This window comes from Oncorhynchus mykiss, chromosome 6, assembly GCF_057628025.1.
Source record: "Oncorhynchus mykiss isolate SJ-2025 chromosome 6, ASM5762802v1, whole genome shotgun sequence".
Classification (NCBI taxonomy): Eukaryota; Metazoa; Chordata; class Actinopteri; order Salmoniformes; family Salmonidae; genus Oncorhynchus; species Oncorhynchus mykiss.
In genome coordinates this window covers 25,721,801-25,749,799 of record NC_143027.1, presented here as the reverse complement: position 1 = coordinate 25,749,799, position 27,999 = coordinate 25,721,801, and the positions used below count along the sequence as shown (strand labels likewise).

At 43.7% G+C, this 27,999-nt stretch overlaps 1 protein-coding gene across 1 annotated transcript in view; it reads right to left on the bottom strand.

Moving 5' to 3' along the window:
• Positions 1–7,324: 7,324 nt before the first annotated feature.
• The window catches only part of hmcn2 (hemicentin 2), a 62,911-nt gene continuing 42,236 nt past the window's right edge, over positions 7,325–27,999 (bottom strand). The window contains exons 50-81 of the mRNA XM_036979721.2: positions 27,896–27,977; positions 27,650–27,786; positions 27,402–27,543; positions 27,163–27,307; positions 26,882–27,009; positions 26,538–26,694; positions 26,311–26,432; positions 26,056–26,220; positions 25,839–25,946; positions 25,560–25,694; positions 25,311–25,445; positions 24,884–25,153; positions 24,570–24,760; positions 24,277–24,490; positions 23,942–24,076; positions 23,645–23,835; positions 22,244–22,325; positions 21,896–22,066; positions 21,554–21,706; positions 21,231–21,368; positions 12,479–12,600; positions 12,134–12,374; positions 11,889–11,948; positions 11,531–11,650; positions 10,999–11,133; positions 10,769–10,888; positions 10,504–10,629; positions 10,249–10,377; positions 9,847–10,140; positions 9,476–9,595; positions 9,256–9,382; positions 7,325–8,974 (exon numbers count right to left, since the gene is read on the bottom strand). Coding sequence (XP_036835616.2) covers positions 8,590–8,974; positions 9,256–9,382; positions 9,476–9,595; positions 9,847–10,140; positions 10,249–10,377; positions 10,504–10,629; positions 10,769–10,888; positions 10,999–11,133; positions 11,531–11,650; positions 11,889–11,948; positions 12,134–12,374; positions 12,479–12,600; positions 21,231–21,368; positions 21,554–21,706; positions 21,896–22,066; positions 22,244–22,325; positions 23,645–23,835; positions 23,942–24,076; positions 24,277–24,490; positions 24,570–24,760; positions 24,884–25,153; positions 25,311–25,445; positions 25,560–25,694; positions 25,839–25,946; positions 26,056–26,220; positions 26,311–26,432; positions 26,538–26,694; positions 26,882–27,009; positions 27,163–27,307; positions 27,402–27,543; positions 27,650–27,786; positions 27,896–27,977 — 4,980 coding nt within the window. The 3' untranslated portion in view covers positions 7,325–8,589. The remainder of the gene's footprint in view (positions 8,975–9,255; positions 9,383–9,475; positions 9,596–9,846; positions 10,141–10,248; positions 10,378–10,503; positions 10,630–10,768; positions 10,889–10,998; positions 11,134–11,530; positions 11,651–11,888; positions 11,949–12,133; positions 12,375–12,478; positions 12,601–21,230; positions 21,369–21,553; positions 21,707–21,895; positions 22,067–22,243; positions 22,326–23,644; positions 23,836–23,941; positions 24,077–24,276; positions 24,491–24,569; positions 24,761–24,883; positions 25,154–25,310; positions 25,446–25,559; positions 25,695–25,838; positions 25,947–26,055; positions 26,221–26,310; positions 26,433–26,537; positions 26,695–26,881; positions 27,010–27,162; positions 27,308–27,401; positions 27,544–27,649; positions 27,787–27,895; positions 27,978–27,999) is intronic.

The window sequence follows — 27,999 nt, the reverse complement described above, 5'->3', positions numbered from 1 at the left end:
CAGCACAGGGTGGTCTCGAGGTCCTGGTTAGCTCGCTCCGCCTGGCCGTTGGACTCGGGGTGGAACCCAGAGGGCAGGCTGGCCGACAACCCAATGAGGGTGCAGAACGCCTTCCAGAACTGAGACGAGAACTGAGGACCCCGGTCGGAGACCATGTCCACAGGCAATCCATGGATCCAGAAGACGTGCTGCACCATGAGCTGGGCCGTCTATTTGGCAGAGGGTAGTTTGGGGAGAGGAATGAAGTGGGCGGCTATAGAGAACCGATCCACCACGGTCAGGATGGCAGTGTTGCCATCAGATGGGGAAGACCCGTGATGAAGTCCAGGGAGATGTGGGGGACAGGCAGAGGTTGGAGGAGACCAGCCGGAGCTTGCCAAGGAGTCTTGTTCTGTGTGCAAACGGTGCAAGCGGCGCGAATGCGGACATGTTCGGGACCATGGTAGGCCACCAAAAGCGCTGTCGCACAAGGGCCAGGGTCTGACAGGCGCCCGGGTTGTAGGCCAACCTGGAGGAGTGGAACGATGTCGGGAATCAGGCCCCCCAATTCTTGGATCCCGGCCGGTACGAGATGGAGAAGTTGAACCGTGTGAACAGCAGGGCCCATCTGGCTTGCCTGGAGTTGAGATCTTTGGTGGTGCGGAGATACTTCAGCTTCTGGTGGTCAGTCCACACGTTGAACGGATGTTCCGCACCCTCCTGCCAGAGCCTCTATTCCTCCAACTCCACCATGAGAAGTGAGTGCTGACAGGGGGGAAAGCCAGGGTGCTGTAACCCCAGTTAAAGCAGACATAGAAATTGGTGAACCCCAGGAAATGTTAGATGAGTTGGATGACCATTTTCCCAGTCAGCGCTCATTTCTTTCAGAGTTCCAAGTTGTCTTGAACTCACTGAAGTCTGAGATTTCCCAGTTCCAAGTTCCCAGTTGTTTTGAGCACAGCATAAGTCATGCTGGATTGACATCATGGCCAATGTTGAATGTTTATCCTTTTAAGCTTGGAAAAGAGACCTTTAAACACAGACTTGGACCACATATCCACTCCACTGAATAGCATTGCTTTGCAATGTTTACAGTTAGCCATTGATTCCTTCAAAACCACTCATTGTTGAATTTGCAATTTCCAACTTGTGTAAAGTTTATGTCCAATGGATGATGAGCACCGATATATTTAATCTATAATTTCTCTTCATTATTTATCTTCCTATGACAAGGGTTGAAAAGTATTTGCCAGTAGTTGGTCAACTTGATTCATGATGATAACTACCATGATGATAACTATAACTATCAGTGCATTCAAAGATACTGTACATGTGTGATTTGATGTCATTTTATCTGTGGCCAATGACCTTGAGCCTTCTTGGATGGGCTCTTGTAATGTAACTCTATGGCACCACCCAAGGGGCTTGAATTTTCGAGCTCTACCCGTAGATTGACAGAACACTGAGCCAATCACGGTGCAACTAGAGAACATTACCAAGACCTACGCTACATATTTTCTGCTGGCTGTCCCATCACAGAAAGCACTGAGCTAGGCTGGAACACCAGCATTTTGGAGCTGCCTTACTCAAGGGAAAAAAAAGAGACCAAGTTTGTATGCGGCTTTATAAGTCAATAATATATATTTTTTACATTGTTTGCAAACTGATATGTGATATTTACTGCCAAAACAACATGCAAAACAGGCCCAAAAAATGACGGGTCTCTACTGGCCAGCAGTTGTTGCTCAGCATCCAGGAAGTCTTGTCCCTGCAGACAGGTAAACGGTGAGAGGGATGTAGGGTGGAAAGTGATGCTCTCTTAAACAGACGGGGATGGAATGGGATGGGGGCAACTTGATATGGGTGGGTATGAGTGGGTTCGGAGTTAATGGGAACATGGTGGGTGGTTTTAAAACCAAGTTGTGGGCCCCCTCTCAACAATGGAATATGATGTCATCGGCTACATATTCTATAAGCAGACATATGAAGCTTTAATACAGGCCAATGAAAATAGATCCTGACCTGAAACTAATTTATAATGTACATACTCTCATATGTTGGAAGGGAACATTGTCTCGCGCCGTCAAGGAAACTGCAATGATTTACCAGTACCACCCAGGGGGCATGTTTGAGACTTGATTGAGGGGGCATGATTGAGACTTCCAATTAAATCTTGTCTGTTGCAGCTCAACTTTTTACCCAAAGTTTGTTTGTTATATTATTATGAACAGTAATGAAGGAGAAGACTATATGCTCTGTTACATAGTAGTTTCAATGAAATGTATTACACAATTAATATTTTTTATTTTAGTCATTGAGCGGACGCTCTTATTCAGAGCGACTTACAGAAGCGATTAGGGTTAAGTGCCTTGCTCAAGGGCACACCTACAGATTTTTCTCCTAGTTGTCTTAGGCATTCAAATCAGCAACCTTTCAGTTACTGGTCCAATGCTCTTAACCACTAGGCTACCATTGCAAATTTGCAATTTGTGCGTGCATCACTGGATTTAATGGCTGCACATTGAGTGGTGTGATGGCGTTTAAGGTTCTCTCAATGACCCAGTTATGAGGATTGTTTTTCATAGCTGCCATAGTGACCAGTAAACATTACCATCTCATCCTTTATGCCTAATTGGTGGGCCAGTGGAAATGGAATGACTAAGAATAAGAATATGTTAATCAACACATTCACTAATGTCTTTAGTAGCTGGGCTGTGGGAAATTATTGTCATTTAGAAATATTTGGCTTCATACATTTGGCTTCTTGGTTGAGCATAACATTGACTAAACACTTACTAACAAATCTTGTTAATGGTTCTAAAAACATGTTTCCAACATCTTTGTATTTATTCACCCTCTTATATAGTCTGAGAACATGTTTAACTTTAAGCAGTAGGACAGGAATGCATTTGGACTGATTCATTGAATACTGAAGAACATTGGAAAGAACATTGGAAATGACTCAAGATTTACACAGGCACGCCATTGACATTTCTGTCAAGACTCATGGCAGGCAAACATTGCATTACCCAGGTTTGTCAATCAGATGCAACACCACCAGAAAGTATGCTGTATTAGTGGTCATCTCAAAGTTTTGAGAAGTGCAGCGTCACATACAGTAAGTATTCTCAATGTGTACAGGAACAGTATTGTTGTCTATTTAAAAAGATTGCTCATTCTGTGGCTAAAGTGCCTACCCTCGGCTGAAGTCCTCTACCACACCATGTCATGATGGTTGAGAGTATTACTTAAACTGCCATGTAGACAAAAGACCAATGAGTTATTCTGATGGTCTGAAGCAGATGACATTACTCATGCTGCTGTTTTTGAGGATTCCAATGACAGAATGTACATGATTTTGTTATTTCATTTCTGACCTGTGATAAGATGTGTGTTGAGTTTCTACAGTGGTTGTTAGACTTTTTGTGCCATGAGTTAATTGGGGGGGGGAGTCAAGGGGTCTGAGTCTGAATACTTTCCGAATGCAATGTATTTTTAATATTTGGACATTATTTCCTACCGGTATTTGGGATACAGCAGACTAGACCTAGTAGCCTCACTTTGCTCCCAAACCTCTCTTTTGCTGGGAGGCTTAAAGTTGTAATGCCGATGGTTGCGGTCAGAGTTCCATAGCTTCCACACAGTAATTGGATAAAATGTTGTGCTCATTAGAGTGGAGCCCATAGTGTGGCCATGTGTCCTGACATCCTGACTGTTAAAAGCAGTAAGGGAGACGTGGTTAGAAGCCATCCTCAGCAGGAACAAACCAATGCTGCTTCACTTCCACAAATACTCTACTTTTTATAGCACTGTGGAAAAAGACCCCAAGACTGCCGTGATTGCATGTGTTAGTAGACATTTGTAAACGTAAAAACTATAAGAGGCCTACATTTATTTTATTCAACCCAAATGAAGTGTAGTCATGCTGCTTTTCCCAGACAATGATGTTGATTTCCCTTTGATGCAACTTTTACTTGATTTGTGTGATTGCTATTGTCCTAATGATCCTCCTCCACCCATTTCCAATGGTTCAGACTGCATATTGACATGGTACTAGGTACACATGTTCTACTTGGTAACTAACTACACATGTTCTATAGGTTTTATAAATGTCTGTCTAGAAGCAAAAGGTGGAAGAGGTAAGGCCCTAATGTGTGCTTATCACAGAAGATATACTGTACAACAGTGCTTGGAGATGTTGGACCAATCAGTTTGACACAGTGGCTGAGATATTGTTTAATCACACCATCATTTATTGCATTAGATGAATAGCAATGTTTTAAAAGCTTTGATTTACTGTACATTGTCTTCTAAAACACAAGAGGGCACTATTTCTCCAAGTATCAACACGGTTCCCATAGAATAGCCTCACTTGCCATGTTAACAAGACTGCCCACTGTGCAAAAACTGGTTGAATCAACTAGTGTTGTCACGATACCGAAATGTTACTAATGATAAGATACAAGGCCAAGTATCAATACCGAGTTGTATCATGATACCAAGGGGGAAAGATTCAGTTGTGGGTCATATGGCACTAGCAAAGTTGATAGGCTATGTAACAAAACAGATAATTAATCTGTAGGCTACTTGCATATGTAATGCATGTGTGAAACTTACTCCTCAGCCTTAGTGTTAGGGTTAGGGTTAGGGTTAAGAAGAGAAACTCCTGGGGATAGGGACTGACAATGCCTCTGTTATGACGGAGATTAAAAATGGGGTCCATAAAGTGCTGAAGGAGGAGTATGGCCTCAAATATCTTTATTCGCTGTATTCTTTATTCGCTGTGTGTGCCACTCTCTGCAGCTTGCTGTAAGTCATGCTTCCAATGACACCATCCCCTGTAGTGTGGAGTACTTGGTACGAGAGACTTATACCTGGTTTTCAGTGTCTCCAAAGTGCAGGGAGGCCTACAAGGCCATATATGAGACCATCAACTGTGGGGAGAAACCTTTACAGATAGCCAAGGGGTGTGCCACACGTTGTCTCTCCATTGAACCCGCGGTTTCACACATTTTGGACCAGTGGGAGGAGCTTAGGCTGCATTTCGCAGTCACCAAGTCCTGTGAACACTGCTACATGGCTGAGGTTTTATACTCCATGTACAGTGATCCTCAAAACATATTGTATCTGGCTTTTTTTAAGTCAGTGCTGGGTGAGGTACAGTTGGCCATCAAGGCTTTTGAGGGAGAGCAAGTAGATCCTCTTAAGCTACTTGGCAGCTTGGTTAGTCCGATCAAGTCTGCAAGCAGCAGGGTGCTGAATCCACTGGCAAATGTTGATGTACTCAAAGGGTTAATAAATGGATACATCAGTCCCAAACCGTACCTTGGTTACCTTTGAGTCAAAGGCAGCTGAGCTCCACCTTGCGCCTGAGGATGAAAACAATGTCCGAAAGCGGTGTGTAGCCTTCACCATCTCCCTCACTAATGAGTTGAGGGTGAGATTGCCGGACAACATCGAAGCATTGCAGTACATGTCAGTTTTCAATGTGGAGGAAACTCTAAAGCACAATAAGAGCCCTGGAGAAATAGAAAAAATAGCCAAGCTCCTTGGCTACTCCCCTGCAGAGATAGACAAGATTGTCCAGCAATGGCGTGCCATCCATCTTAGTAAATGGAATGAGACAAAAAACACACTGGGCTTCTGGAGTGAGATTTGGAAGTTCAGGGATGCTGCTGTGTCTGTGTTGTCTTTGCCACACTCGAATGCTGAAGTCGAGAGAGTATTCAGCCAGATGAGTGTGGTAAAAATCTAATTTGGAAATTGGATGTCCTTGCAGACCCTTACATTCCTGTACATTCGATATGGACTGAAGCTGTCTGGTGAGGCTTGCTATGAGCACCAGCTGCATGATAATGTTTTTCAGCTTTATGGCACCCCAGCTGCTTACTCATTTAAGTCAGCTCCATCAGTTGCTGAACCTGCCATAAAGAGCCTTGACCAAAATGACAATGACCCACTCTTTCTGTGAGCCAGCACAGCCTGTGTGTGTGTGGAGGGGGGTCTTAACCTAAATTAGGGCCAGACCAGTTACCATAATTTTCTCACATTGTCATTGACAGTTTTTTCTATTTTCTCTTTTTGGTCTATTTATTTATTTATTTATAAAATGTTCATGTTTTACTGTGACTTGTTGTAGGCTCCTAAGTGGACCTAAGGTTAAAAACCAAACCAGATTAAGAAAATAAATAAATAAATAAAAACATAAAATAAAAAAAACAAAGTAACTCCACCAGAGTGTCTCTTTTGCTACATGGATGCAGCAGTCGCACCATTGGAAGACATACCTTGGATTGTAGCCTACAAAAGCATATTCCTGCTTTTTTTCCCGCGATCCATCAAACACGTTTGGTGTGACATCATAGTGGTCTCTGACTTGTGCTCAGACTCGCTCAGGTGGAACAAATTTAAAAGTGCGCCTTTTTTAAAATTCTGATTTGAATGTCATTGAGAAAACTTTTTTTTGCAAACATCCTTTCTGAATTTAAAAGTCATCCTCAAATAATCTACTTTTTCAAAAGTATCAGTAATCTGATTACAATGTTTTCACTGGTAACATAACGGATTATAGTTACCGTTTTTTGACCCCTCCACAACCCTGCTGATATTCAGAGTTTAAATGGCCAAGTTGATTAGTCACAGAAATTAGGACTAATAAAGCCAATGCAACGGCCTGTTTTACAAACGGTGGGACTACAACATGGATCGGTATTCAAAATTCCATTGTGGGCCGACATGTTACCTCGTGCTTACTGGGGTGTAGCCTGCCATCTTTTGGACATATTTTTTCGTGTTTTACAAACGGTAGGCTTACCACAGATGCAGCACTGTAGCCCTCAGTAAGCACGGACCAACTGCGATGCCGTTTGGACGTCTTTATGGGGGGTAGAAAGTCGGCCTTGATTTCCACATCCACTGACATTGGTTTTTGGTCCGGTCTGGACCAAATCTGAACCAATCATAGATGTCTATGTTTGGTTCAGATTTTGTCCGGTCATAACATAGCTGTTTATAAATTACTTATTTCCAACTTTCATTCAGAACCAAAAACTAGCCTGATTTCAATATCTGGAAAATACATATTTTCAATGTCTGAAAAATATGAATTTTCAACGTCCTGGAAAATCTATATTTTAAACATATGGAAAATACCTTCTCACCTTTCATTCAGAACCTACATTTGAACCTAACTTCAACCTCATTCAGAACCTACATTTGAACCTAACTTCAACCTCTGGAATATACGTGGAGGCGGCGGCATTTTTTGGTATCGTCACGGGCAACAGAACAGCAAAGACCAGCCTCGGAGGTCGTGCTGCAGGTAACTGAAACAGTCCAAATATAATTGTGTCATAAATGGCTAAGTTTAATTTCATTTTCTCATTGGTTGACTTACAGTTAAAACACATTTAACGTGCATTACTACCAATGACCAAAGCGGACAGTAATACACATTTTTCAAAATAGACATTTTTTTATGAATTTGATGGCATTACATGTGTATACAGTGACACTGAAATGTTGGTTAATTCATCATACAGCTAATAGAAGGGAGGGTGCAGTCGAAATTCTAAAGAAATGTACACTGCACTATTGCAGCCATGATTTTGCTGAGTTTGTTCAGCATGTTTAATTCACACAAGTATATTGTGCATCTTTTATATTAATATTCATCTGCTTCCTCTTTCCCTGTTTCACAAACACCCACTGAATGTGGTTCTTCACATTTTGGGGTTTGTGTGTGTGCACACTGAGTATGCTTTTGGTTAAACAATAAATAGTTGTTGTTCAGCACGATGTCTTTGTTGCTTCCTTCCCTCTATGGTTTTTAACCATGGAATTTTGAAACACATTTAGAAAGATGAATGGCTAAATCAGAATACTACAGCCTACAGACTAAACGTGATTAAGCAGAAAGGGACATTTTCTCTGATGTCCATGTTGTGGCCCTGCTAGTGGAGGCCAACTCCATTCAGCACAGAGTCCAATGAGAGCAATCAAACTCAAATGGTCTTCTACTTCCTGCTTAAGATGGTTTAGTCCAGGCCGGGGGAGGAAATGCTTCCTCATCCGTTTGTTCTTGTAACACAAGCACCATATGGCTCACGGCTCACTGCTTCGATGAAACTTAAACACACATAAGTACAGTACATTCAGAATAGCACCTTATAGCTGATTCATGTGACAACAATGACTTAAAAGAATAGGAAAACACGAGATAAAATAATATTGACAAACCTGTAGCATTTTCACAATATAAATAGCTGCACGCCATTGTAATGCTATAGGACCATCTTTGGCGTGTTCATTGTGATAAATCCAACAAAACAGAACAGATTTTTGACTAAACCATGACCTCACAGTTTAAGATCCATTTCAATACAGTTTACATTGTACCACAGATAAGGGTCCAAATATCAGTGAAATCCTTAGGGATAATACTGTTTGCCTTGTCTCTTGATTAGTGCTTTCTTGGCTTGGCTTGGTTGGCATGCTCGGTCTCACAAGCCGGGAGCCTGATTCTACAGAGATTGAGGAAGGGGACAGGGGCCTCTTAGGGGAAAGCACAGTCAGTTCCACGTTCCAGTTGAGGGGGGGGGGGGGGGGGGCTCAGTAGGGGTATCTAGAGATGGAGATGTAGATGATGAAGATGCTCTGGTATGTGATGCGGCCCTGTGTGGAGAGGGTGGTCGCCTGCACCCTCAGACGCACCAGGCCTGGTCTCTGCAGGGGCCGTAGGGTGAAGATGATGCCCCTGCCTGCCTCATCCCTGATGCCAAATAGCTGGCCCCCTGCCCCCGGATCCCCCTCACTGTCCTGCTCCAGGATGGTGAAGGATGTTCTCTCTTGCAACACCCCCGCCTCAGAGAAGGCCGACAGGCGCACCACGTTGTGATTGGCTAGGATGCCGAGGGGGAGGGTCAGCAGCTTGTACTGCAGTAGCAGAGGGGAACCTCCAGAGGCACAGTCCCAAGAGCAGGGTCTGTAGCACGTCCTGCCATGGTGAAAGAAGAGTCAACTGTTACACTTCCAGAGGTACCGATACTGTTGCCAGCTGGCTCTAAAGTTCAGTGACACATACAATACATAAATACTGTACACAACAACCAATTCATTGTTTTGTGGCATCAACGGTCGGTGACTTATTACATACATAGCTAACTACATATAAAATGACTATGGTTGTGTGATAAGTAACTACGGTAACTACAATATTACAAAAATACCCAGGAAACAATCTGTCTAACTAGCCACACATTGCAACAGGCCCCTTACCCTGGGCTCCCTCCTTTCTGATAGGATGCAGGGCAGGGCGTGTCCAGACACTGATGTCCTCCACGAGTGTTGAAGCACATCTGGTTGTGTCCACACTGGATGCCTTGCACTGCACACTCATCAATGTCTGCAAGCATCAGAAAGGAAACTCAGTACCTGTGTATGTTCTTGGCAATGTAAACCCAGTTGTGATGGGTGGTTATGTGTATTTTCTCCATACCTTTACAGCCCCTGCCGTTGGGTAAGAGCTGGTAGCCTGTAGGACAGAGGCACTGGAAACTGCCTATTGTGTTTCGGCACTCATGTTGGCACGGCTTCCTCAGCAAGCACTCATCCACATCTGTACAGAGATCAATGACATGATGAGGTAATGCTCATGGTGGTATCAGATTAAAGTCCCTTGCTTGCGGCCTTTGCTTACAGACGTTCAAGGAAAATGAGAAACTACTTCTCCATCTTGTCCACAAAAACAGATGCCAGTTAGATGACAGAACCAAAGTGCCCTTGGTGGTTTGGGTTATTTAATAACAACATCTTTATGTGGGGAAATGCTTCCAGAGGGATTTCTACTTTAGGGGGAGCAACACTCACCGACACATGTGCCATCTCGGTTGGTGTAGCCTATGGGGCAGCTCTGTCTGGTGATGCGGGATACCCCATGATGCCGTGAGAGGATGGGCCTACCGAGCGATGACACCAGCTGTGGGCGCAGTCTTTCCCTGATGCGGGTACCGTTGGAGAAGGCCTGTCCTCTCTCTAGGCCAGCACAGGAGCGCCCATCCCCCAGTAACACAGTGCCTGGTGGGCAGAGGCACCGGAAGCTGCCTGGCACGTTACGGCACTGGTGGGCACAGGGACTCGGCGTCTGTAGGCACTCATCAACGTCTGAAAGGCAAAACAAGACTCAGACACTACTTAGAACTACATTTTATTGGACAGTAGCATATTGTGTTGTGGAGTAAAACATGACTATGCCAAAATGAAGTGTCTTACCCAGGCATGGACGGCCCACCCCCTGGGACCGATAACCTCTGGGGCAGACACAGCCGTACCCCCCAATAGTGTTCTGACACATCTGGCTGTAGCGGCACATGTGGCTCCCATCCTGGCACTCGTCCACATCTGTGAGACAAAACGATGGTAAACACAGGGCTTAATGTGAGGGTCATCATTCTCGTGGCACAAAGCTGTACCTGCATGCAACAACAGTCAGAGTAACAGACACATTAATTATGAATGGCATCATACCCACACAGGCCCCATTCTCTCCCATTCTCATGCCAGCTGGGCAGCTGTCGAAACACTGGTAGCCTCCCTCTGTGTTGCGGCACTGCTGCTGAGCTGGGCACACATTCCTGCTGCACTCGTTGATGTCTGTTTACAAACAAGCATAAAGGGTTTGAGATTCCATAAGTTACAGTAACTGCTTCCATAACTTACAATTTACTGCCTCCTGGTGTGAAACATTTGAATCTGTTGAAAATATCATCAGTGAGCCGCAGGGGCCACTGACCTAGACATCGGTGCCCAGAGAGCTGGTAGCCAGGGTTGCAGACACAGCGGAAGGAGCCCAGGGTGTTCAGACACTGCTGTTGACACGGGGAGAGAGACGACTCCTGGCACTCATCCACATCTGAAACTCACACCACAGCCCTACCTCTGTTACTAATATGCCTTATACAGGTGATGAGCGGCTGAAAGAAAATCCTAAATAAACTTTTCATTTGTTGCGAATAGACTTGCCTTCACAGCTGGTTCCCATGGCGCTGGGCTTGAACCCTGGGCCACATTTAGCCTGGCAGCGGTACGTGCCAACCGTGTTCACACACTGCTGGTTGTAGTGGCACATGTGGGAAGCCTGGGCACATTCATCAATATCTGCAGAGAGGTACCACAAATTTGAAGTGTCTACAATAACAGTGTTTATACATTCACAGCGATACCATCAGTTCAGATCATCTCAGAACCAGATATTGTGTGCACTAGCTACCTGACTATTTAAATGAATGTAAATATTTGTGTTTTTCTATCTGTCACCATAGATTGCCTTCTAAATACAGCTTACCAATCCACATGATACCAGAGCCATATACAGACAGATCACCTAATGTAATTACGTATCTAAATAGGAGACATAAAATGGTGTGATAAAATGGTGTGATAAAATGGTGTGATAAAGTGTGCAGCATTCAGTGAGAGTGTTTATACATTCACAGCGATGGTGTGATAAAATGGTGTGATAAAGTGTTCAGTGAGAGTGTTTCCTGTGGCTGACCTTGGCATGTGTTGGTCTTTGGAGAGATGGTGAAGCCGGAGGGACAGGCACAGGAAAAGCCACCCATCACATTGTTGCAGGAATGAGAGCAGGGCGATTCTGCAGCACATTCATCCTCATCTAACGAGTTACAGTTTATTAAGATTTTCTGCATGAGTTCATTGTATTGTAATACTTTGTAATTGTATTGTCGTAATACATGATAATTACACTGCAATACAAAATATGATTGGTCAATCCAAAAAGGGTATTTGGATTATTTTAATTTCAACAATTTTCTACTGTATACACTGTTGTTGTTTTTTAGCTTATTTTTTTTATTTTAAATCACAGAAGGCAAAAGTATACAAAAACATACCAGCACAGTAAGAGGCTGTATCCAGGACAAAACCTTTCGGACATGTTTCTCCATCACCATCTAAAAATACAGAGCACCACCTTAAGTCTATGAACCGATTAAATTGCAACTTACATTTAAACAACTACAATGACAAAAATGCAACATGTTTGCTACAGTACATCAGTTTAAAGTCAAGTCTGTCTTGTGTTTGTCTGTCTAGTGTTTGTCTGTCTTGTGTTTGTCTGTCTTGTGTTTGCACTGACCTGGTAGGAGTAGTGAGGCTGTCATCTGGAAGTCCAGGCTGAGAGTGAATATGCTGTAGATGCCACTCATCTGGGACACCTTAAGCAGCTGTAACAGGGGCCCCTGGCGCTCCTCTCGGCCCTCGTAGATGATGGAGTGGTTACAGCGCAGCACCATGGGACCGCCTGCTCTCTGATGGGCCTGGGACGACCACGAGTACAGCTGTCCTGGTCCCGTCTGCACGTATGACTCATCAAACTCCTCCAGGACACAAAGCAATCATCATATTAGAGATAGAGTGTCATGGTTAGTCACGGTCAGGGACTTGAGCTGGCTTTAGGATGAGAGTGTTAGTCATTACACACCTGCAGATTGAGATGGGAGGTTGATAATGTTGGAGGGACAAAGCCATTGATAACGATGTCCATTAGGAGAACCCCCTCTGAGTCCAGACCTCTGGCTACATGTGTTACCCGAAGGCTCTCTCCTGGTTACACACACACACAAACAGAACGTTCAGATACAGCATGGAATAATACAAAATAAAAATAAACTTGTTTTGAACATGAACTTTCCACACCCAAAATATTAACTTCCCATTATTTACACCCACTTCCTGGAGCACTCACAGAAAAGACATGCCTCTTAGTCAAAGTCCAGAGTAGAAAATGCAGTCAAGCGTTTTGATACCATCAGAGTACACAGTATCCCGTAAAACAGAAATGTATATTAGCAATCACACCCTCTCCGCTCTCAGACTCATTTACCCAACTAAGAGAATATCATCAATATGACCAATGGGCAGAGCATTATCAATTATAGGGAGTACTATCAATTAATTTACCCAAAATATGTTATACCGTATTCGGTAATACTTTACTTGACACCCAGTGTCATAACACGTTACCACACGATCATAACTATGTCATGTGTCATAACAGCTGACATAACATGGCCATAACTGTCATGACCCATATATTTACATCTGTTGTGATATATATTGCATTATTTTATGGCTGGTTATGACACCTACATTAGTGTCAAAACCCACATTTATTCAAATGAGAATTTTCCCTGCCAAGAAGATAACTTTCATTTGAAAATCTCTCTTAAATCCTTTGTTTTGATGTAATGAATGCTTTACAGTCATGTTGTTTTCATCATATTTTAAATAACTTGCAGAAAATACACTTTATGTCATGAAGCATTATAACATCCTGTGTCACTTTACTTGGACTAAGAAAGTACACTTTGACACTGTCAGGAAGCATTATGACCATCATAATCATACAATCCAGATAGGCCTATCACGTACACGCCCTTATATCAGTCATCAGTCAAAAAGAGGGTGTCTTGTCCTGCTCCTGAAATCTGTTCCTGCATTCATCTCAGTCATCAGCAACAGAGCATTGGGGTAAGCTGCATGGCTGACATCAATGTGTGCACAATTACAATAATAGCAGGTAAAAATATTTATATAGAAGTTTTGACACTTATGTAGATGCCATAACATTGTATATAGACTTATTTTTCTACTGTATTATTGACTGTATGTTTGTTCTGCTCCATGTGTAACTCTGTGTTGTTGTATGTGTCGAACTGCTTTGCTTTATCTTGGCCAGGTCGCAATTGTAAATGAGAACTTGTTCTCAACCTGCCTACCTGGTTAAATAAAGGTAAAAAAAAAACATTAAATAATGCAATTGTGTCACGTTATGACAAGTTTTGTCAGCTGTTATGACATGATTATGACCGTGTCATAATGTATTATGACGCTGGGTGTCAAGTAAAGCGTTACCTAGTATACCATATAGCCTATGTTTTATACAATTCCTTTTTGCAATACAACCCAATGAGAATGAAAGTAAAAAACAACATAAGGTTGCAAATAATTATATTTGTGATGAACTGGACAGTATTAAAGTGTTACTGAATATACGGTGTTTGGCTCCGTCCCACAGCACTTCATGCTTTTGGTTCAGCCTTTTCCACAGTGCTAAATGTTTCATTTACGTATGAAAGCGTAGAAAACAAATGTCAGCACACAAACCATACACATCCCAATGACAAAAATACAACCAAATTGTGCGTATGGGAAACGCGTGAGGGTGAACGACGAGAAAACATTTTTACCTTATAAACTTCTTCGGATCCAAACACTCTAATCCAAAATAAATGAAATACTAAATACTTCAAATTCATTCCCATACATGAAAGTCTGTCTTAGGAAATAAGGAGGATTCTTAGAGGGTTCAAAGGACGGAGGAAACCATTGCTTTACTAAGGCTTGTTTAACTGGGGCTACATGGAAAATATTTTAGCTGTTGTGAAGACGGTGTACTCTTATGCACATCGAATTTCCTCAGATCATTTCTGTGGAATACTAGACAGAGGCATACAGCATCACTTACAGACTTTTCACATAGGAATGGGAATGACTAACGCTGTAACACACTGTGACTTTGTTGTAGTAAATTAAGCACAGACCAAATACATACAAATATTGAAACATTGCTGTTTCCAGTCAATTTTATCTGTGGGAAACAGCTACTCTCTCTGTGTGCATTTCTCTTTGAAAAATCCTCCTCCACATCTACTACATTTGACCTGTAACTAGTATACACTCAGGCTCTTATAAGACACCCACTGTGAATTTGTCATCCTGTCTGCTTTTCACCTTGCTCTGACTTCCCGCTCCTGATTATTAGTCTATACTTCTACCCACTTGATAAACTTTAAGTGTGCCTTGTCCTACAAAATGGTCCACCCACACAGACAGTGTGGTGAAGAAGGCGCAACAGCGCCTCTTCAACCTCAGGAGGCTGAAGAAAATTAGGCTTAGCACCTAAAACCTTCAAACTTTTACAGATGCACAATTGAGAGTATCCTGTCGGGCTGTATCACCACTTGGTACGGCAACTGCACCGCCCACAACCGCAGGGCTCTTCAGAGGGTGGTGCGGTCTGCACAACGGATCACGGGGGGCTAACTACCTGCCGTCCATGACACCTACAGCGCCCGATGTCACAGGAAGGCCAAAAAGATCAAGGACAACAACCACCCAAGCCACTGCCTGTTCACCCTGCTACCATCCAGAAGGCGAGGTCAGTACAGGTGCATCAAAGCTGGGACCGAGACTGAAAAACAGCTTCTATCTCAAGGCCATCAGACTGTTAAACCGCCATCACTAGCACAGAGAGGTTACTGCCTACATACAGACTTGAAATCATTGGCCACTTTAATACATGGAACACTAGTCACTTTAATAATGTTTACATATCTTGCATTACTCATCTCATGTATATACTGTATTCTATATTATCTATTGCATCTTAGCCTATGCCGCTCTGACATTGCCAATCCATATTTTTATATAATCTTAATCCATTCCTTTACTTAGATCTGTGTGTATTAGGTATTTGTTGTGGAATTGTTAGATATTACTTGTTAGATATTGCTGCACTGTCGGAACTAGAAGCAAAAACATTTAGCTACACTCGTAATAACATCTGCTAAACATGTGTACGTGACCAATTACATTTGATTTGGACAAGCTTATAGCTTTTTACAAGCTTATCACCTTTTTGTACCATGAAAACCATTGATTCTTACAACTAATTCATGACTTTCGGATTACTCAGTGAGACTTATCTTCTGTACTGTCTGCCAATTGACTTGCTAGCTCGGATACACGTCTGTCTAACTGAACAGAGACTGGTAAGGACAGCCTTGTAATGGCATCAGGATAATTAAGGTACAATGAATGTAATACCTGTGAATTGCAATATGATGAGCTATTTGCAGCATTTACACAATGATTTAGCACTTTGTGTAGGCCACTATAGTCTGCCCTGCAAGCTCCACATTCTAGTCCAGTAAATAAATTATACAAATAATACTTTATGATATGGAAGGAGCTCCACCCAGATAATACATGACATATTTTACAATAAGCAATTTGTTAAAAAGTAAATTATACTGTATAGGTTCAGCTTGAATACTTTTCCCCGTTGTTCTGTGTAACTCCAGCGATCAATTCTCTTGATCGGATTAACGAGATTAATTAAGCACTTGCTATATACAATTTCATTTGTCTAAACTCACACAATCTATTCCATTGTACCACCAGAATGTCAAATAAGCAGGAAGAAGCAAAATCCCAGATGCCAGGGGGTCTTGTAGTCACAAAAAAAAGACAGTAGCTGTCATTACAATTTCACAGATCACAGAGAGATATGTACTGTATAAACTGAAATAAGAGCAAATCACAACATTGTTCAGTGGAAGCTGCTGTAACGGAGTAAATGGAATGGCATCAAACACATGGAAACCATCCCCTTTGTGTCCAGAGTCTGGGGCACTTCTCTCCAGCCTCCTGTGCTGTATGACCCAGGACTGCTCCACCGCTCTGTGCCGGGCCTCCTCCAGCACATGTTCCTTCTCCTCCTCTGTGACACCGTAGTGGATGTTGAAGTGAGTCCTGTTTTGCATCTGGATGTCAGCGAAGCTCCCACCACAGTCATCATCTGGGACAAGGTCATGTTGGCGCCGTTGTCCAGAACGCAACCCACTACGGTGTGGCCGACCACTCCTAGGTCCCCCTCCAGCAGGTCAGGCTTGATGAAGTAGTGAGTATCCAGAACACCCACCATGAAGTGCAGGCCTGACAGGTAGACTGCGTGGTTTAGGACTGCTGCCACACGAAGGCTGTCCTCGCTAGCAACCCCAATGATGGGATGACGACATCATCTCTGATGGCAAACTTGACGTCCTTACTAAAGATGGAGGAGATGGCAGAGAAGCGGGGCCTCCAGCCATGCCACGCCCCCAGCTGAGCACTCACCTTACTCATAGGCAGCCGGTCCAGAGTGATTAAGTTCTTCAGGTGTTTCGGCAACTCACACTGGATACCCAACAGAACCTTACTAGGGTCCCAGTCTTGTGTCTTGGTTTGAGTCCTAATCATTGCGTAGGTTTGCTCCATGCTCTCCATCTCCGGCTTGGGATAACCAGGGACAACATTGTGGAGCTGAAACCCAAACAGTTGCAACCAACCGCTAATATCTGTAGCGTAGCTGTTGTTGAAGGAGTAGAGGTTGAAAGGCTTGGGTTGATGCTGAGCTCCATCCACAGGTTATGGTTGGGAGTGGTCCACCTCCCAGCCACCACATCATACATAGTCCCTCCTCCCCAGGTGCAACAGATTGGTTAGCGGGTCATAGAGACCGCCCTGGAACCCGATGATCAGCTAAAAGGAGAGTTTGAGTCTTGGTAATTGTCTCTGTAAGTGGTGTAGAGCATCTCCTTGACAATGTGTCCTTGGCTACTGAAGATGGCCAGTGGCGTGCCAGAGTTATCACAGGCTACGTAGTATTCCTCCCCACTGCTTAGCTCCATGGCGATGAGGTGGTGTCCCTGCAGGTCAAAGTAGAGGGAAGTGATCTCAGAGCGGTGGAGTGGTTGAACATGTCGGTCACCCTGGTAGGTTTGGTCAGGCCAGCATAGAAGAACTGAAGCTGCGGGCCGTCACGGGTCGTGCCTAGGCCGTTATAGCGGTAGTGAACACTCCTCTCCGACACTGTCAGTTGGAGCTGTAATCAGACATGACATTGTCCCGCAGGCGAAGGAAGCCATCTTCATCCATTTCGTACTGAATATCTCAAAGTCTTGTCATGCGGTCTTGTAAGTCATAGCGCAACGGCATTAGTCTGGCACTGTTGCCATGAATCAGTCAATTACTGTTGCCGTTGAGGTCGTAACTATAAGCTGACTATTAGCATCATACTTGTATGAGTAGCGTGTGATGTTATCCACACCGGTCCTGATCAGCGGAGGCTGGTGGGATGAGCTATTGGAGGACGTGCTTATTGTAGTGGCTGAAATGGAATAAATGGAACAGAGTCAAACGTGGTTTCCATATGTTTGATACCGTTCCATTTAAACCATTACAATGAGCCCATCCTCCTATAGCTCCTTCCCCAAGCCTCCACTGATCCTGATCTCACAGATAATGATGAGACCCCTTTTGTCATACTGCACTAGACTTCAGGATCTCATACTGGACCTCCATCACTTGTCTGTTGGCATTAAATATCTTACTGTGCTTCATGATGTGAATCAGGTAAGTTCATGAAGTTCATGAAACTGAATTTCTCAAACTGTTCAATCCTTCCAGACACGTCAACATAATGGTAAAGGTCAATGGGAAGAGAAGTTTCATTGATCATGGCCTGCATGCTAGTGACCCGGTAGTTATTATTGCTGTAGTCAAATCTGCCAATCACCAGACCCTCCACACTAAACCTATAGATCTGTCTCCTAACCAGAGGACCTGTCCGTCTGTAGAGGATGGTGCACATGAATCCCTGGTTCATGAGGTTGTGGTCTTCACCCCCCTCCTCCTGGAGATCCTTACGACTTTTTCCACATTTTGCTAGGTTACAGCCTGAATTTAAAATGGATTCAATTGAGATTTTTGGGGGGTCACTGGCCTACACAAAATACCCCATAAGGTCAAAGAGAAATAATGTTTTTTTGTTTACAAATTAATGAAAAATGAAAAGCTGAATGTCTTGAGTCAATAACTATTCAACCCCTTTGTTATGGCAAGGCTTAATAAGTTCAGAAGTACAACTTTCCTTAACAAGTCACATAATAAGTTGCATGGACTCACTCTGTGTGCAATAATAGTGTTTAACATTATTTTTGAATGATTACCTCATCTCTATACCCCACATATACAGATAATTGTAATGTCCCTCAATTGAGCGGTGCATTTCAAACACAGATTCAACGACAAAGACGAGGGTTTTCCAATGCCTCTCAAAGGGCACCTATTGTGGGTGGGTAAAAATAAAATAAAAACAGACATTGAACATCCCTTTACGCATTGTGAAGTTATTCATTACACTCTGGATGGTGTATCAATGCACCCAGTCACTGCTGTAAAGATACAGGTGTCCTTCCTAACTCAGTTGCCGGAGAGGAAGGAAACCAGTTAAAACCAGTTACAGAGTTTAATAGCTGTGATAGGAGAAAACTGAGGATGGATCAACAACATTGTAGTTACTCCACAAGACTAACCTAATTGACAGAGTGAAAAGAAGGAAGCATGTACAGAATAAAAATATTCCAAAACATGCATCCTGTTTGCAACATAGCACTAAAGTAATACTGAAAAAAATGCGGCAAAGCAATTCACTTTTTATCCTTAACACAAAGTGTTATGTTTGAGGCAAATCCAATACGACACATTACTAATTACCACTCTATATATGTTCAAGCATAGTGGTGACTGCATCATGTTATGGATATGCTTGTAATAGTTAAGGACTGGGGAGTTTTTCAGGATAAAATATAAATGGAATGGAGCTAAGCAGAGGCAGAATCCTAGAGGAAAACCTGGTTCAGTCTCCTATCCACCAGACACTGGGAGATTAATTCACCTTTCAGCAGGACAATAGCCTAAAACACAAGATCAAATCTACACTGGAGTTGCTTACTATGAAGACAGTGAACGTTCCTGAGTGGCCGAGTTACAGTTTTGACTTAAATCTACTTGAAAATCTATGGCAAGACCTGAAAATAGTTGTCCAGCAATGATCAACAACCAATTTGACTGTGCTTGAATAATTTTTTAAAGAATAATGGGCAAATGTTGCACAATCCAGCTCTTAGAGACTTACTGCTGTAATCACTTCCAAAAGTGCTTCTACAAAGTATTGACTCGGGGGTGTGAATACTTATGGAAATTAGATATTTCTGTATTTCATTTTCAATAACTTTGCATGCATTTCTAAAAACATGTTGTCACTTTGTCATTATGGGGTATTGTGTGTAGATTGGTGAGAGAAAAAAGTAATTTAATCAATTTTGAATTCAGGCTGTAACAACTAAATGTGGAATAAGTCGAGGGGTATGAATACTTTCTGAAGCCACTATGTTTTTGTCAGAAGCTGCTGTTGTGTTTCACTGTTCTTGTGTATTATTGCGACAAATTTGGGGACAATAAAGGACTAGGAATCTGAATTCTCAAGTGAACAAAAATGAACTGCAGTCAAGGAGAAATATGCCCTCTGCTGGTTCTCTTACAACGTACATACGTAGGATCTTAGTTAGACCACTTTATAATTTCAGGAAAATAATCCTGCAGCAAGAAGAAATGTGAATTATTGTGATGATTATTAATTAAATGGACATTTGTTTATGTGTTGATAATTTTTTTTGTTAGGGCAAATTAAATCTGACAAGTTTCTAAGCCCTGTCTAAGCTGGGGCGGGGGGTTCTACTAAGCTATATGGAATTGTTTTAAGATGGTCATACCAGGGATCATTTTGCTATTTGATTTGGTATTTTAAGACACCTCGAAGTATCACAAAAAAATACTTACATTTTTTTAATTTGATGAAACATTATTTTTGGCCTTACTGCTATTTGGCCATAGAAATGCATTGAATAACAGATTCACTACATGAAACAGCGATATAAGAAAGATTAGGAAACATTTGTTATTTCTTTCTTACGTGTATTTAACCCCTTATTTTTGGCACTAAACGCTACAGACAGAAGATGGTAGATCGGCTGTATCGACTTCAGATGAGTCCCAAGACGCTCGTGAGAGTCTCATCTTTCCATAGAGGGGCCAAACAGACGCTAGAGGCGATTTTGTGAGAAGACCGATCTTCGGGATGTCTCATGGGCTGACAGACACCGCTCTAGCTCTGTCACCACAGATGCTGAAGTGCGACATGGGCAGACGCAGTGGATTGAGACGCATCCAATATCTATCTTAAACTGACTGATTTTTATGGGGATTGTTTTTATTATGCTAATTCAATATCCAGGGGGGTACGGACATCGACCTTGGGGGGGTTAAAGTGGAAATTATAAATTTGAGAAGCCTGTTTAACCTTGCAATACACTACAAGTTTGTATTTCCTGCTATAAAGAACATTTCTTGCAACAACAGGGTGATCCAATTAAGATCTTACACCTGTACAGATTTAAAGGGAAAATTCACTTCAATAGAGACAAACACTGTTGTAGGACTACATTTAAAGTAGAGTAAAACAATTCAGGTTATTTTGCAGAATGTAACTGTATCTGTTCTTAACTGACCTGTGTCAAACTCCAGTTGGGACTCCTGTCTGAACAGGCCCTGGGTCAGTGAGTAGCCATTCCTGGCTGCTCCAGTCTGCAGCACTGTGGTCCAGTAGATGGGAGCAAACACAGACACGAGCACCCGCAGCAATGGACCTGCAAAACATCCGTAGTAAGACCACAGCTTATATGGAAACATCTCTAAGAGTATGATAGGTCAGGGTACAGACATGCTCAATGACAGTGACTGTGGGATATATACACAACGTCTTCACAACTTGATTAAGTTACTGACTTGATTGGTATTTCTAAACAGAATCCTCTCCCACTCCCATACTCACCCACACTAGGGGGGATGTTGTCCAGGTGGGCCTGCAGGGTGCTGGTTCCCTCCTCTAGGTCCTCTGTGATGTTAACCTCCAGGAACGACACCCCAAACTCCCTATCATTCACCATCCCTATCAGGCTGCCCCTGGCCTTACGAGGGGCCTCCCCTTCAGTCACCAAACATAGAGAAAGATGGAGGGGGGGAGAGAGAGAGAGAGAGAGAGAGAGAGCGAGAGAGAGAGAGGGGGGGGGGGGGGGGTTATGGTACTAATCTTTTTATTTACATTATATAAGTCCATTGTTAAATTCATCTGCATCTGTTTGGAGTGACAGGAGATCAGTTCAATCAGCCGTACCTGGACAGAGTCCAGTCTGACAACTTCTGGAGTCCATACTGGGACCGTCGCATGATCGCCCCCCATTGACTGGCTCTGGATTGTTGCATAACCTGATTCGCTCCTGAACCCCTCGTCCACAGGTGGTGCTGCATGGGCCCCACTCCTCCCAATTAGAGTAACCTCCCTTAACTGTGGCAAGAGAGAGAGAGAGAGAGAGAGAGAGAGAGAGAGAGAGAGAGAGAGAGAGAATACATTTAGAGAATGAAATAAAAAATGTGTGTAATTTTAAGAATACTCCTTTTTCATATTTTCACAACAGTATTTGGATGTTGGTGTGACTGTGTTTATTGTCCACACATCACTTACTCTGTATTTTGAGAGAGACGGTTCTCTCCGCGACTCCAGCCTCACTCTCAGCCACACACTGGTACTCCCCTGCATCTCCTCTCTGACAACGATGGCGACAGATAGATAGATGTTATGGCATAAACACATTTAACACAAGCACATTATTATTGTTCCTCTGAAATATGAGGATTGATATTGCTGGTGGGGACCCTCATCCTTACACTCTTCCAAATAACATCATAGAATGTAGTGACATTACCCCAGTGGTTCAGCTAAATGTGAGTGTGTAGTGTGTGTGTGTGAAGATTGTGAATGTGTGAGTGTGTAGGCTTCTACTAGAAGCTGCACTTGTCATATTCATATACAGGTACTAACAATAACCTGCATCAATTGGCCAATTATTAACTACGACATTTATAAATCAAGCTGATTATGTCTTAAAACATCTTTGTTTAATCCTCTGTATCAACTTTGTGTACGTCTAAGATAATAGAAAATAGGGGATCTTGACTTCCAAACTGATCATCATGACCTGTCAGCATTATATCCTTCAGTGAAGTAACAATCTGGTATGACGACCAAGGGATGAGTCTTTTAGGTCCTGCCCTGTTTCAAAGTTTCTAAAAGGGTGTGTTAGCTTACTGACTGGTCAGAAATACGTTTCCATATGCTGAAGTATGGTGTACTGTTGCTGCTGAATAAAGTCTTGCCGTCCTAAGAAGTCCCGTTTGAGTTTCTTTGAGTGCGTCAGTCAACTCTACGATAAACATTGTGTTCCACTGGCTGTTTTCATTTTTTTTCTGTTGAAAAAGACTGATGCATATTTCAGATTTGTTTATGGAACTTCTATCCCTCATTGACGCATTTAAAAGCTGACATTTTCTAAAAAGGAAAGTTTATGGTTTTTCCATTAGCTCGTTCGGCAATAACTCAGTATGACAACAGAGTATCACAGAGCTCTCTGTGAGAAGAACTATTTGTCTTTGAGAGTGTCAGCTGCAGGGTGTACTATTCCAGCATTAGCTATAGAGGTAACAAAGTTAACAACGTTACAGCCGGCAGAACAGGGAGAGAGCCTGGGAACATCCATATCTGAGCTCCCTCCTTCCCTCTCTAGCTAATACTGTTAGCCTCTGACTGAACTCACGCCAATCTGATTACGGCCAGACTCGGACACTGCAGTTACTGTAGGTCACACAATGTTCCATGACCCAGGATTGCAGATGGAGTGCAGATTGACTGCAGTCAGTGGTCCATCCTCTCACTCTTAAGCTGACTTCAAAATTGTCCATCATTTCTTGTGTAAGCCTACTCTCTTTTTGTTTGTACAGACATTTTTTAACTCAAGATATGAACTCTCAAATTCAAACACTGGATAAAAATATTTCTGAGAGACAGATGGGACACGTGAGGTGTTACCGTGATGCTGTAGATGGCCAGGGAGCCATTATGGAGGGGTTGCAGGCGAAGGGAGCGGAGAAGGGGACTGCCGTCATGGAGCCAGCGGAGGACAGGACTGGGGTTTCCCTGGACAGGACAGTCCAGCATGGCTGTGCCACCCTGGGCCACAGTCTGAGAGATGTGGGCCTCTCCCTTCAAAACTGGAGGTTCTAAGGATACATGATACATCCCTTACATACAGTGTACCCCTATCAACAAATAGAACAATACAAATATAAACAGTCTAAACTCTGGTCATGTCTTGAAAGTGCTCACCTCTAATGCGGACAAATGAGAGTGCTCTAATGGTGCCCACACTGTTCTCTGCTAGGCACACATAGGTTCCCGCATCACTCATGGTCACATTCTCTATGACCAAGGAGCTTCTGCCTGCCTCATCCACACTGGAACCTGAGATAGATAGAGTTAGAGAGAGAAATAGATAGATAGATAGATAGATAGATAGATAGATAGATAGATAGATAGATAGATAGATAGATAGATAGATAGATAGATAGATATAGATCTAGAGAGAGAGACTATTGCAGCAATCAAGATCATTATATCGATCCTTAAATCAATCATAACAGAATATGTAGCCACTGGAGTACCTGGATAGGGGCTGTTGTTAGCGGTCCAGGAGATGACAGGGGTAGGGGTGCCCTGGCCATGGCAAGACAAGCTTAGACTTTGGCCTTTGTTCAGGGTCACGTCACCAGGTAACTCCTTGAAGGCGGGCCTCATGTTGACGGACAGGCGGGTGTCCTGTCTCGCTGTGCCTGCTGTGTTGGTGGCCACACAGGTGAACACACCACCATCACCTGGCTACAAGGGACAAAAAGTTGATCAGAATCTTCACCTAAATCTCCTTGATTATACACTGTAAAGTAGAAACGTCTCTGACCTCTGCCCTCTCAATGATCAGCTCTCCTGATCGCAGAACAGTAAATTTGCCAGGCAGGTTGGGCACGGTGTTATCGTCCTTCTCCCATGACACCCTGGGCTCTGGCAAACCCTGAGCCGCACACGGCAACAAGGCCTGGAAGCCCTGGACAACAGACAGCTCTGGCTGACCAGCAGGAATCATAGGCGGGACTAGAAGAGAGAGAAAGACTCAGTTTATTACTGGCAAATCAGTTACGCAATTCACTGTTAATCCTAATGTTAGGTTAAACTACGGTTAAATCTGTCTCATGCCCTCAGTTCCTATCCACTCACTCATTATGACAAGCCTCATGTCATGGCTGGCCCTGCCAACAAGGTTTTTTGCAGAGCAGGTGTACATGCCAGCATCACTACGTTGTGAGGCCGCGATCCTCAGGGTGCCGTTGGCAAAGAGCTGTATGTGTGCCCCCTCTGTGACGGGCCTGCGTTCCCTGTGCCAGGACACCTCCGGCTGGGGTTGCCCATCTGCCACACACTCCAGGCTCACTGGCTGGCCCAGCACGGCCGTGTACTCCACACGAGGAACACTCAGTACTGGGGGAACTGGAGCAACACCATCACACATAGTTGAACCTTTCACTATTGAGATATGCATTATTTACATTTCTCTGAGGCCCACAAGCATTCAACTAATTACCAACAAGTGCCTCCATACCTTTCAGACAAAATGTCTATGCTCTGTAGAGGTGTAGTGTGTTACCTTGCAGCACGAGCCGTGTCCTTCCCATTGCTGTGCCAGCTTCATTCTGTGCCAGGCACTGGTAAGTGCCCGCATCACCCAGTGTGACCCGAGAGAACTTCAGAGCTCCATTTGAGAGGAGAGCCAGTCTGTGACCTGTAGAGCCATAGAAAGAAGACATCACTATTCAGAAGCAGCAGAGTATAACTGACCAATGTGTTATATAATGGCTTGATTTCTGATCAAGTGTTTAAAAGAGGACATTCTCACCAGTTAATATGGGAACACCCTCTCGTTGCCAGGTGATGGAGGGTCGAGGGAAACCTTTCACCTCGCAGGGCAGAACCGTCCCATGATGCAACACTACTTGTACTTCCTCTGTCATGGGCCTGATCTCAGGGGGCTCTGAGTGGGAGAGGGCAAATCCCTTGTCGTTGTTTATCATATACAGACTAACCATTGTTAAATGGTAAAATGAAGACAGAGTTACAAAGCAAAAACATTAACCATTACTGTATAACCTTAACAACAATCCACCCGAGGACCCACCTTGCACTGTGAGAGTGATGTGTTTGTGGGCCACCCCTGCAGGGTTCCGGGCAGAGCAGGTGTACCTCCCTGCATGACTGGGGGTAGCAGCTGTAATCTCCAGCACCCCTGGATCCAAACAGTACAGTACCACAACAATGAAGACCAAAGTATTAACATGACAGAATCACTGATGGCCATAGTACCATGTTACACTCTGAGCAGCAGTTGGACCTACCTGTGGGCAGGACCCGATAACTCCCTCCTCGGGAGCCCAGCTTGGCTCCACTCTTGGTCCAGCTGACACTGGGCTCTGGGCGGCCCTGGGCATGGCAAGGCAGCACCACAGGGGCCATTTTGATAGCAATGACTGTTGTGATGTCATCTTCAATGGTGGGGGGGGCTAAAGGGAAAGAGAGAAGAAATCTCAGTCTTTATCTTAGATTAAATGGCTCTCTACCAATGTTGGATTAGGACCTAAAAGCAACAATACCTTGTAGGATAACCTCAATGACACTGCGCTCCTCTCCAACCTCATTGGCTGCTGTGCATTCAAAGTATCCCTCATCCTGATTGGATGGAGAGAAAAGGACCAGAGATCCAGAGGAGAGTAACCTTGAAACAAAACAAAGTCACACACAATAATTCAAAATGAATCCTTTGTATGTATGTCCATTGTTTTATAATTCACAGGAGGACAGGCCATTCTGCTCCACGTACCTGTATGTGCCAGACTGCTGGTTGAGGTCTATGGGAGTCCCATTCCTCTTCCAAGTGACTTTAGGTGCAGGTATACCTGTGGCCTCACAGCTCAGCACGGCTCTCACCCCTGTGGTCACCGTCACGTTGAAGGGACCAGGGTTGATCGAGGGACCAACTACAGGGACCCAAGTCATAAAAAAAATACATATGTATGGCATACAAACCAATCTGACTGTAAGGTGCTGACTGTAATGCAGTGGCTGAAAACCTGAATAAGAGTGTCTGATCCAAAATGTTCATGTAAAAAGGTAAATCTACTGTATTATGGTGTGATTCTGTTTTTCTTTGTTGTATTTATTTACCAAACACGCGTAAGTCCATCCCATGGTGATCTGATCCGGCCTGATTGGACACGGTGCAGTAGTAGCGTCCAGCATCACTCAGCTGAACAGCCTTTACACGCAGAGAGCCTTCAGACAGTGTGGTGTACCTGGGACACAGGACACACACAATCAGTCAGCTCCCCTGACAATCTACACATCCACAGTCATACAGAAGATGACATTCTGCTTTATGTGTAAAGACAGTATCCCAATAACCTCCATTAGCTAAGTCAGTGGAACAAAAAGTAAGAAGCCCTTACTTGTTGTCGTCAGGACCAATAGGGATGCCATCTTTCCTCCACAGGATTGTAGGTGAGGCCTCCCCCTCTACTTCACAGGGCAAGACTGCATCCTGACTGACATGTGCAGTGACCACAGAGCTGCTCTCTTTGATGACTGGTGGCACTGGGGGGAAAGAGACATGAAAATACACATTATATAATTGATTGAGGTTTATACTGCAGATTTATTCCATATCATCATCATGTTATCAACTCACTGAGGATCTCCACAGTGAAGAAGAGGTTGGTGCTTCCAGCCATGTTGGTGACCACACAGCTGTACTGGCCACTGTCCTGAGGCCTGACGTCCTGGATCTCCAGGTACTGACCCCCGGCCAGCCTCTGGATACGACCCCCCAGCTGGGACCAGGGGAGAAAGAGGGAGACAGAAAAAGAGAGAGTCAATAACGTTTTGTACTATATTGTGTGATTCCTGCCACCCTGTTTCCATGACGTCCAGTCGGACCTGTAATTTCACGTCGTCCTTGTACCACTCTATGTCTGGTGGAGGGTCACTGTCAGCCTGGCACTCCAGAGTCAGGTGTCCTTTGGCTGGGACTGACAACGTTCTGACATCATCAGAACCAAGAAGAGTTGGGGGAACTGGAGCAGGGAAACAAGCGTTGATGATTAGGATCAGGATTTGATTTATAAGTACCTTGCTATCTATTGGCAGGGTTGACAATATACGGCTAGGAAACACATGTATCACCTTGAACACGGACCCAGTGGTTACTTCCATCCTCGCCTGCTGGGCTGCTAGCCAGACAGGTGTATAGACCTGCATCCTCCACCTAACAACAGAGATGTCACTGG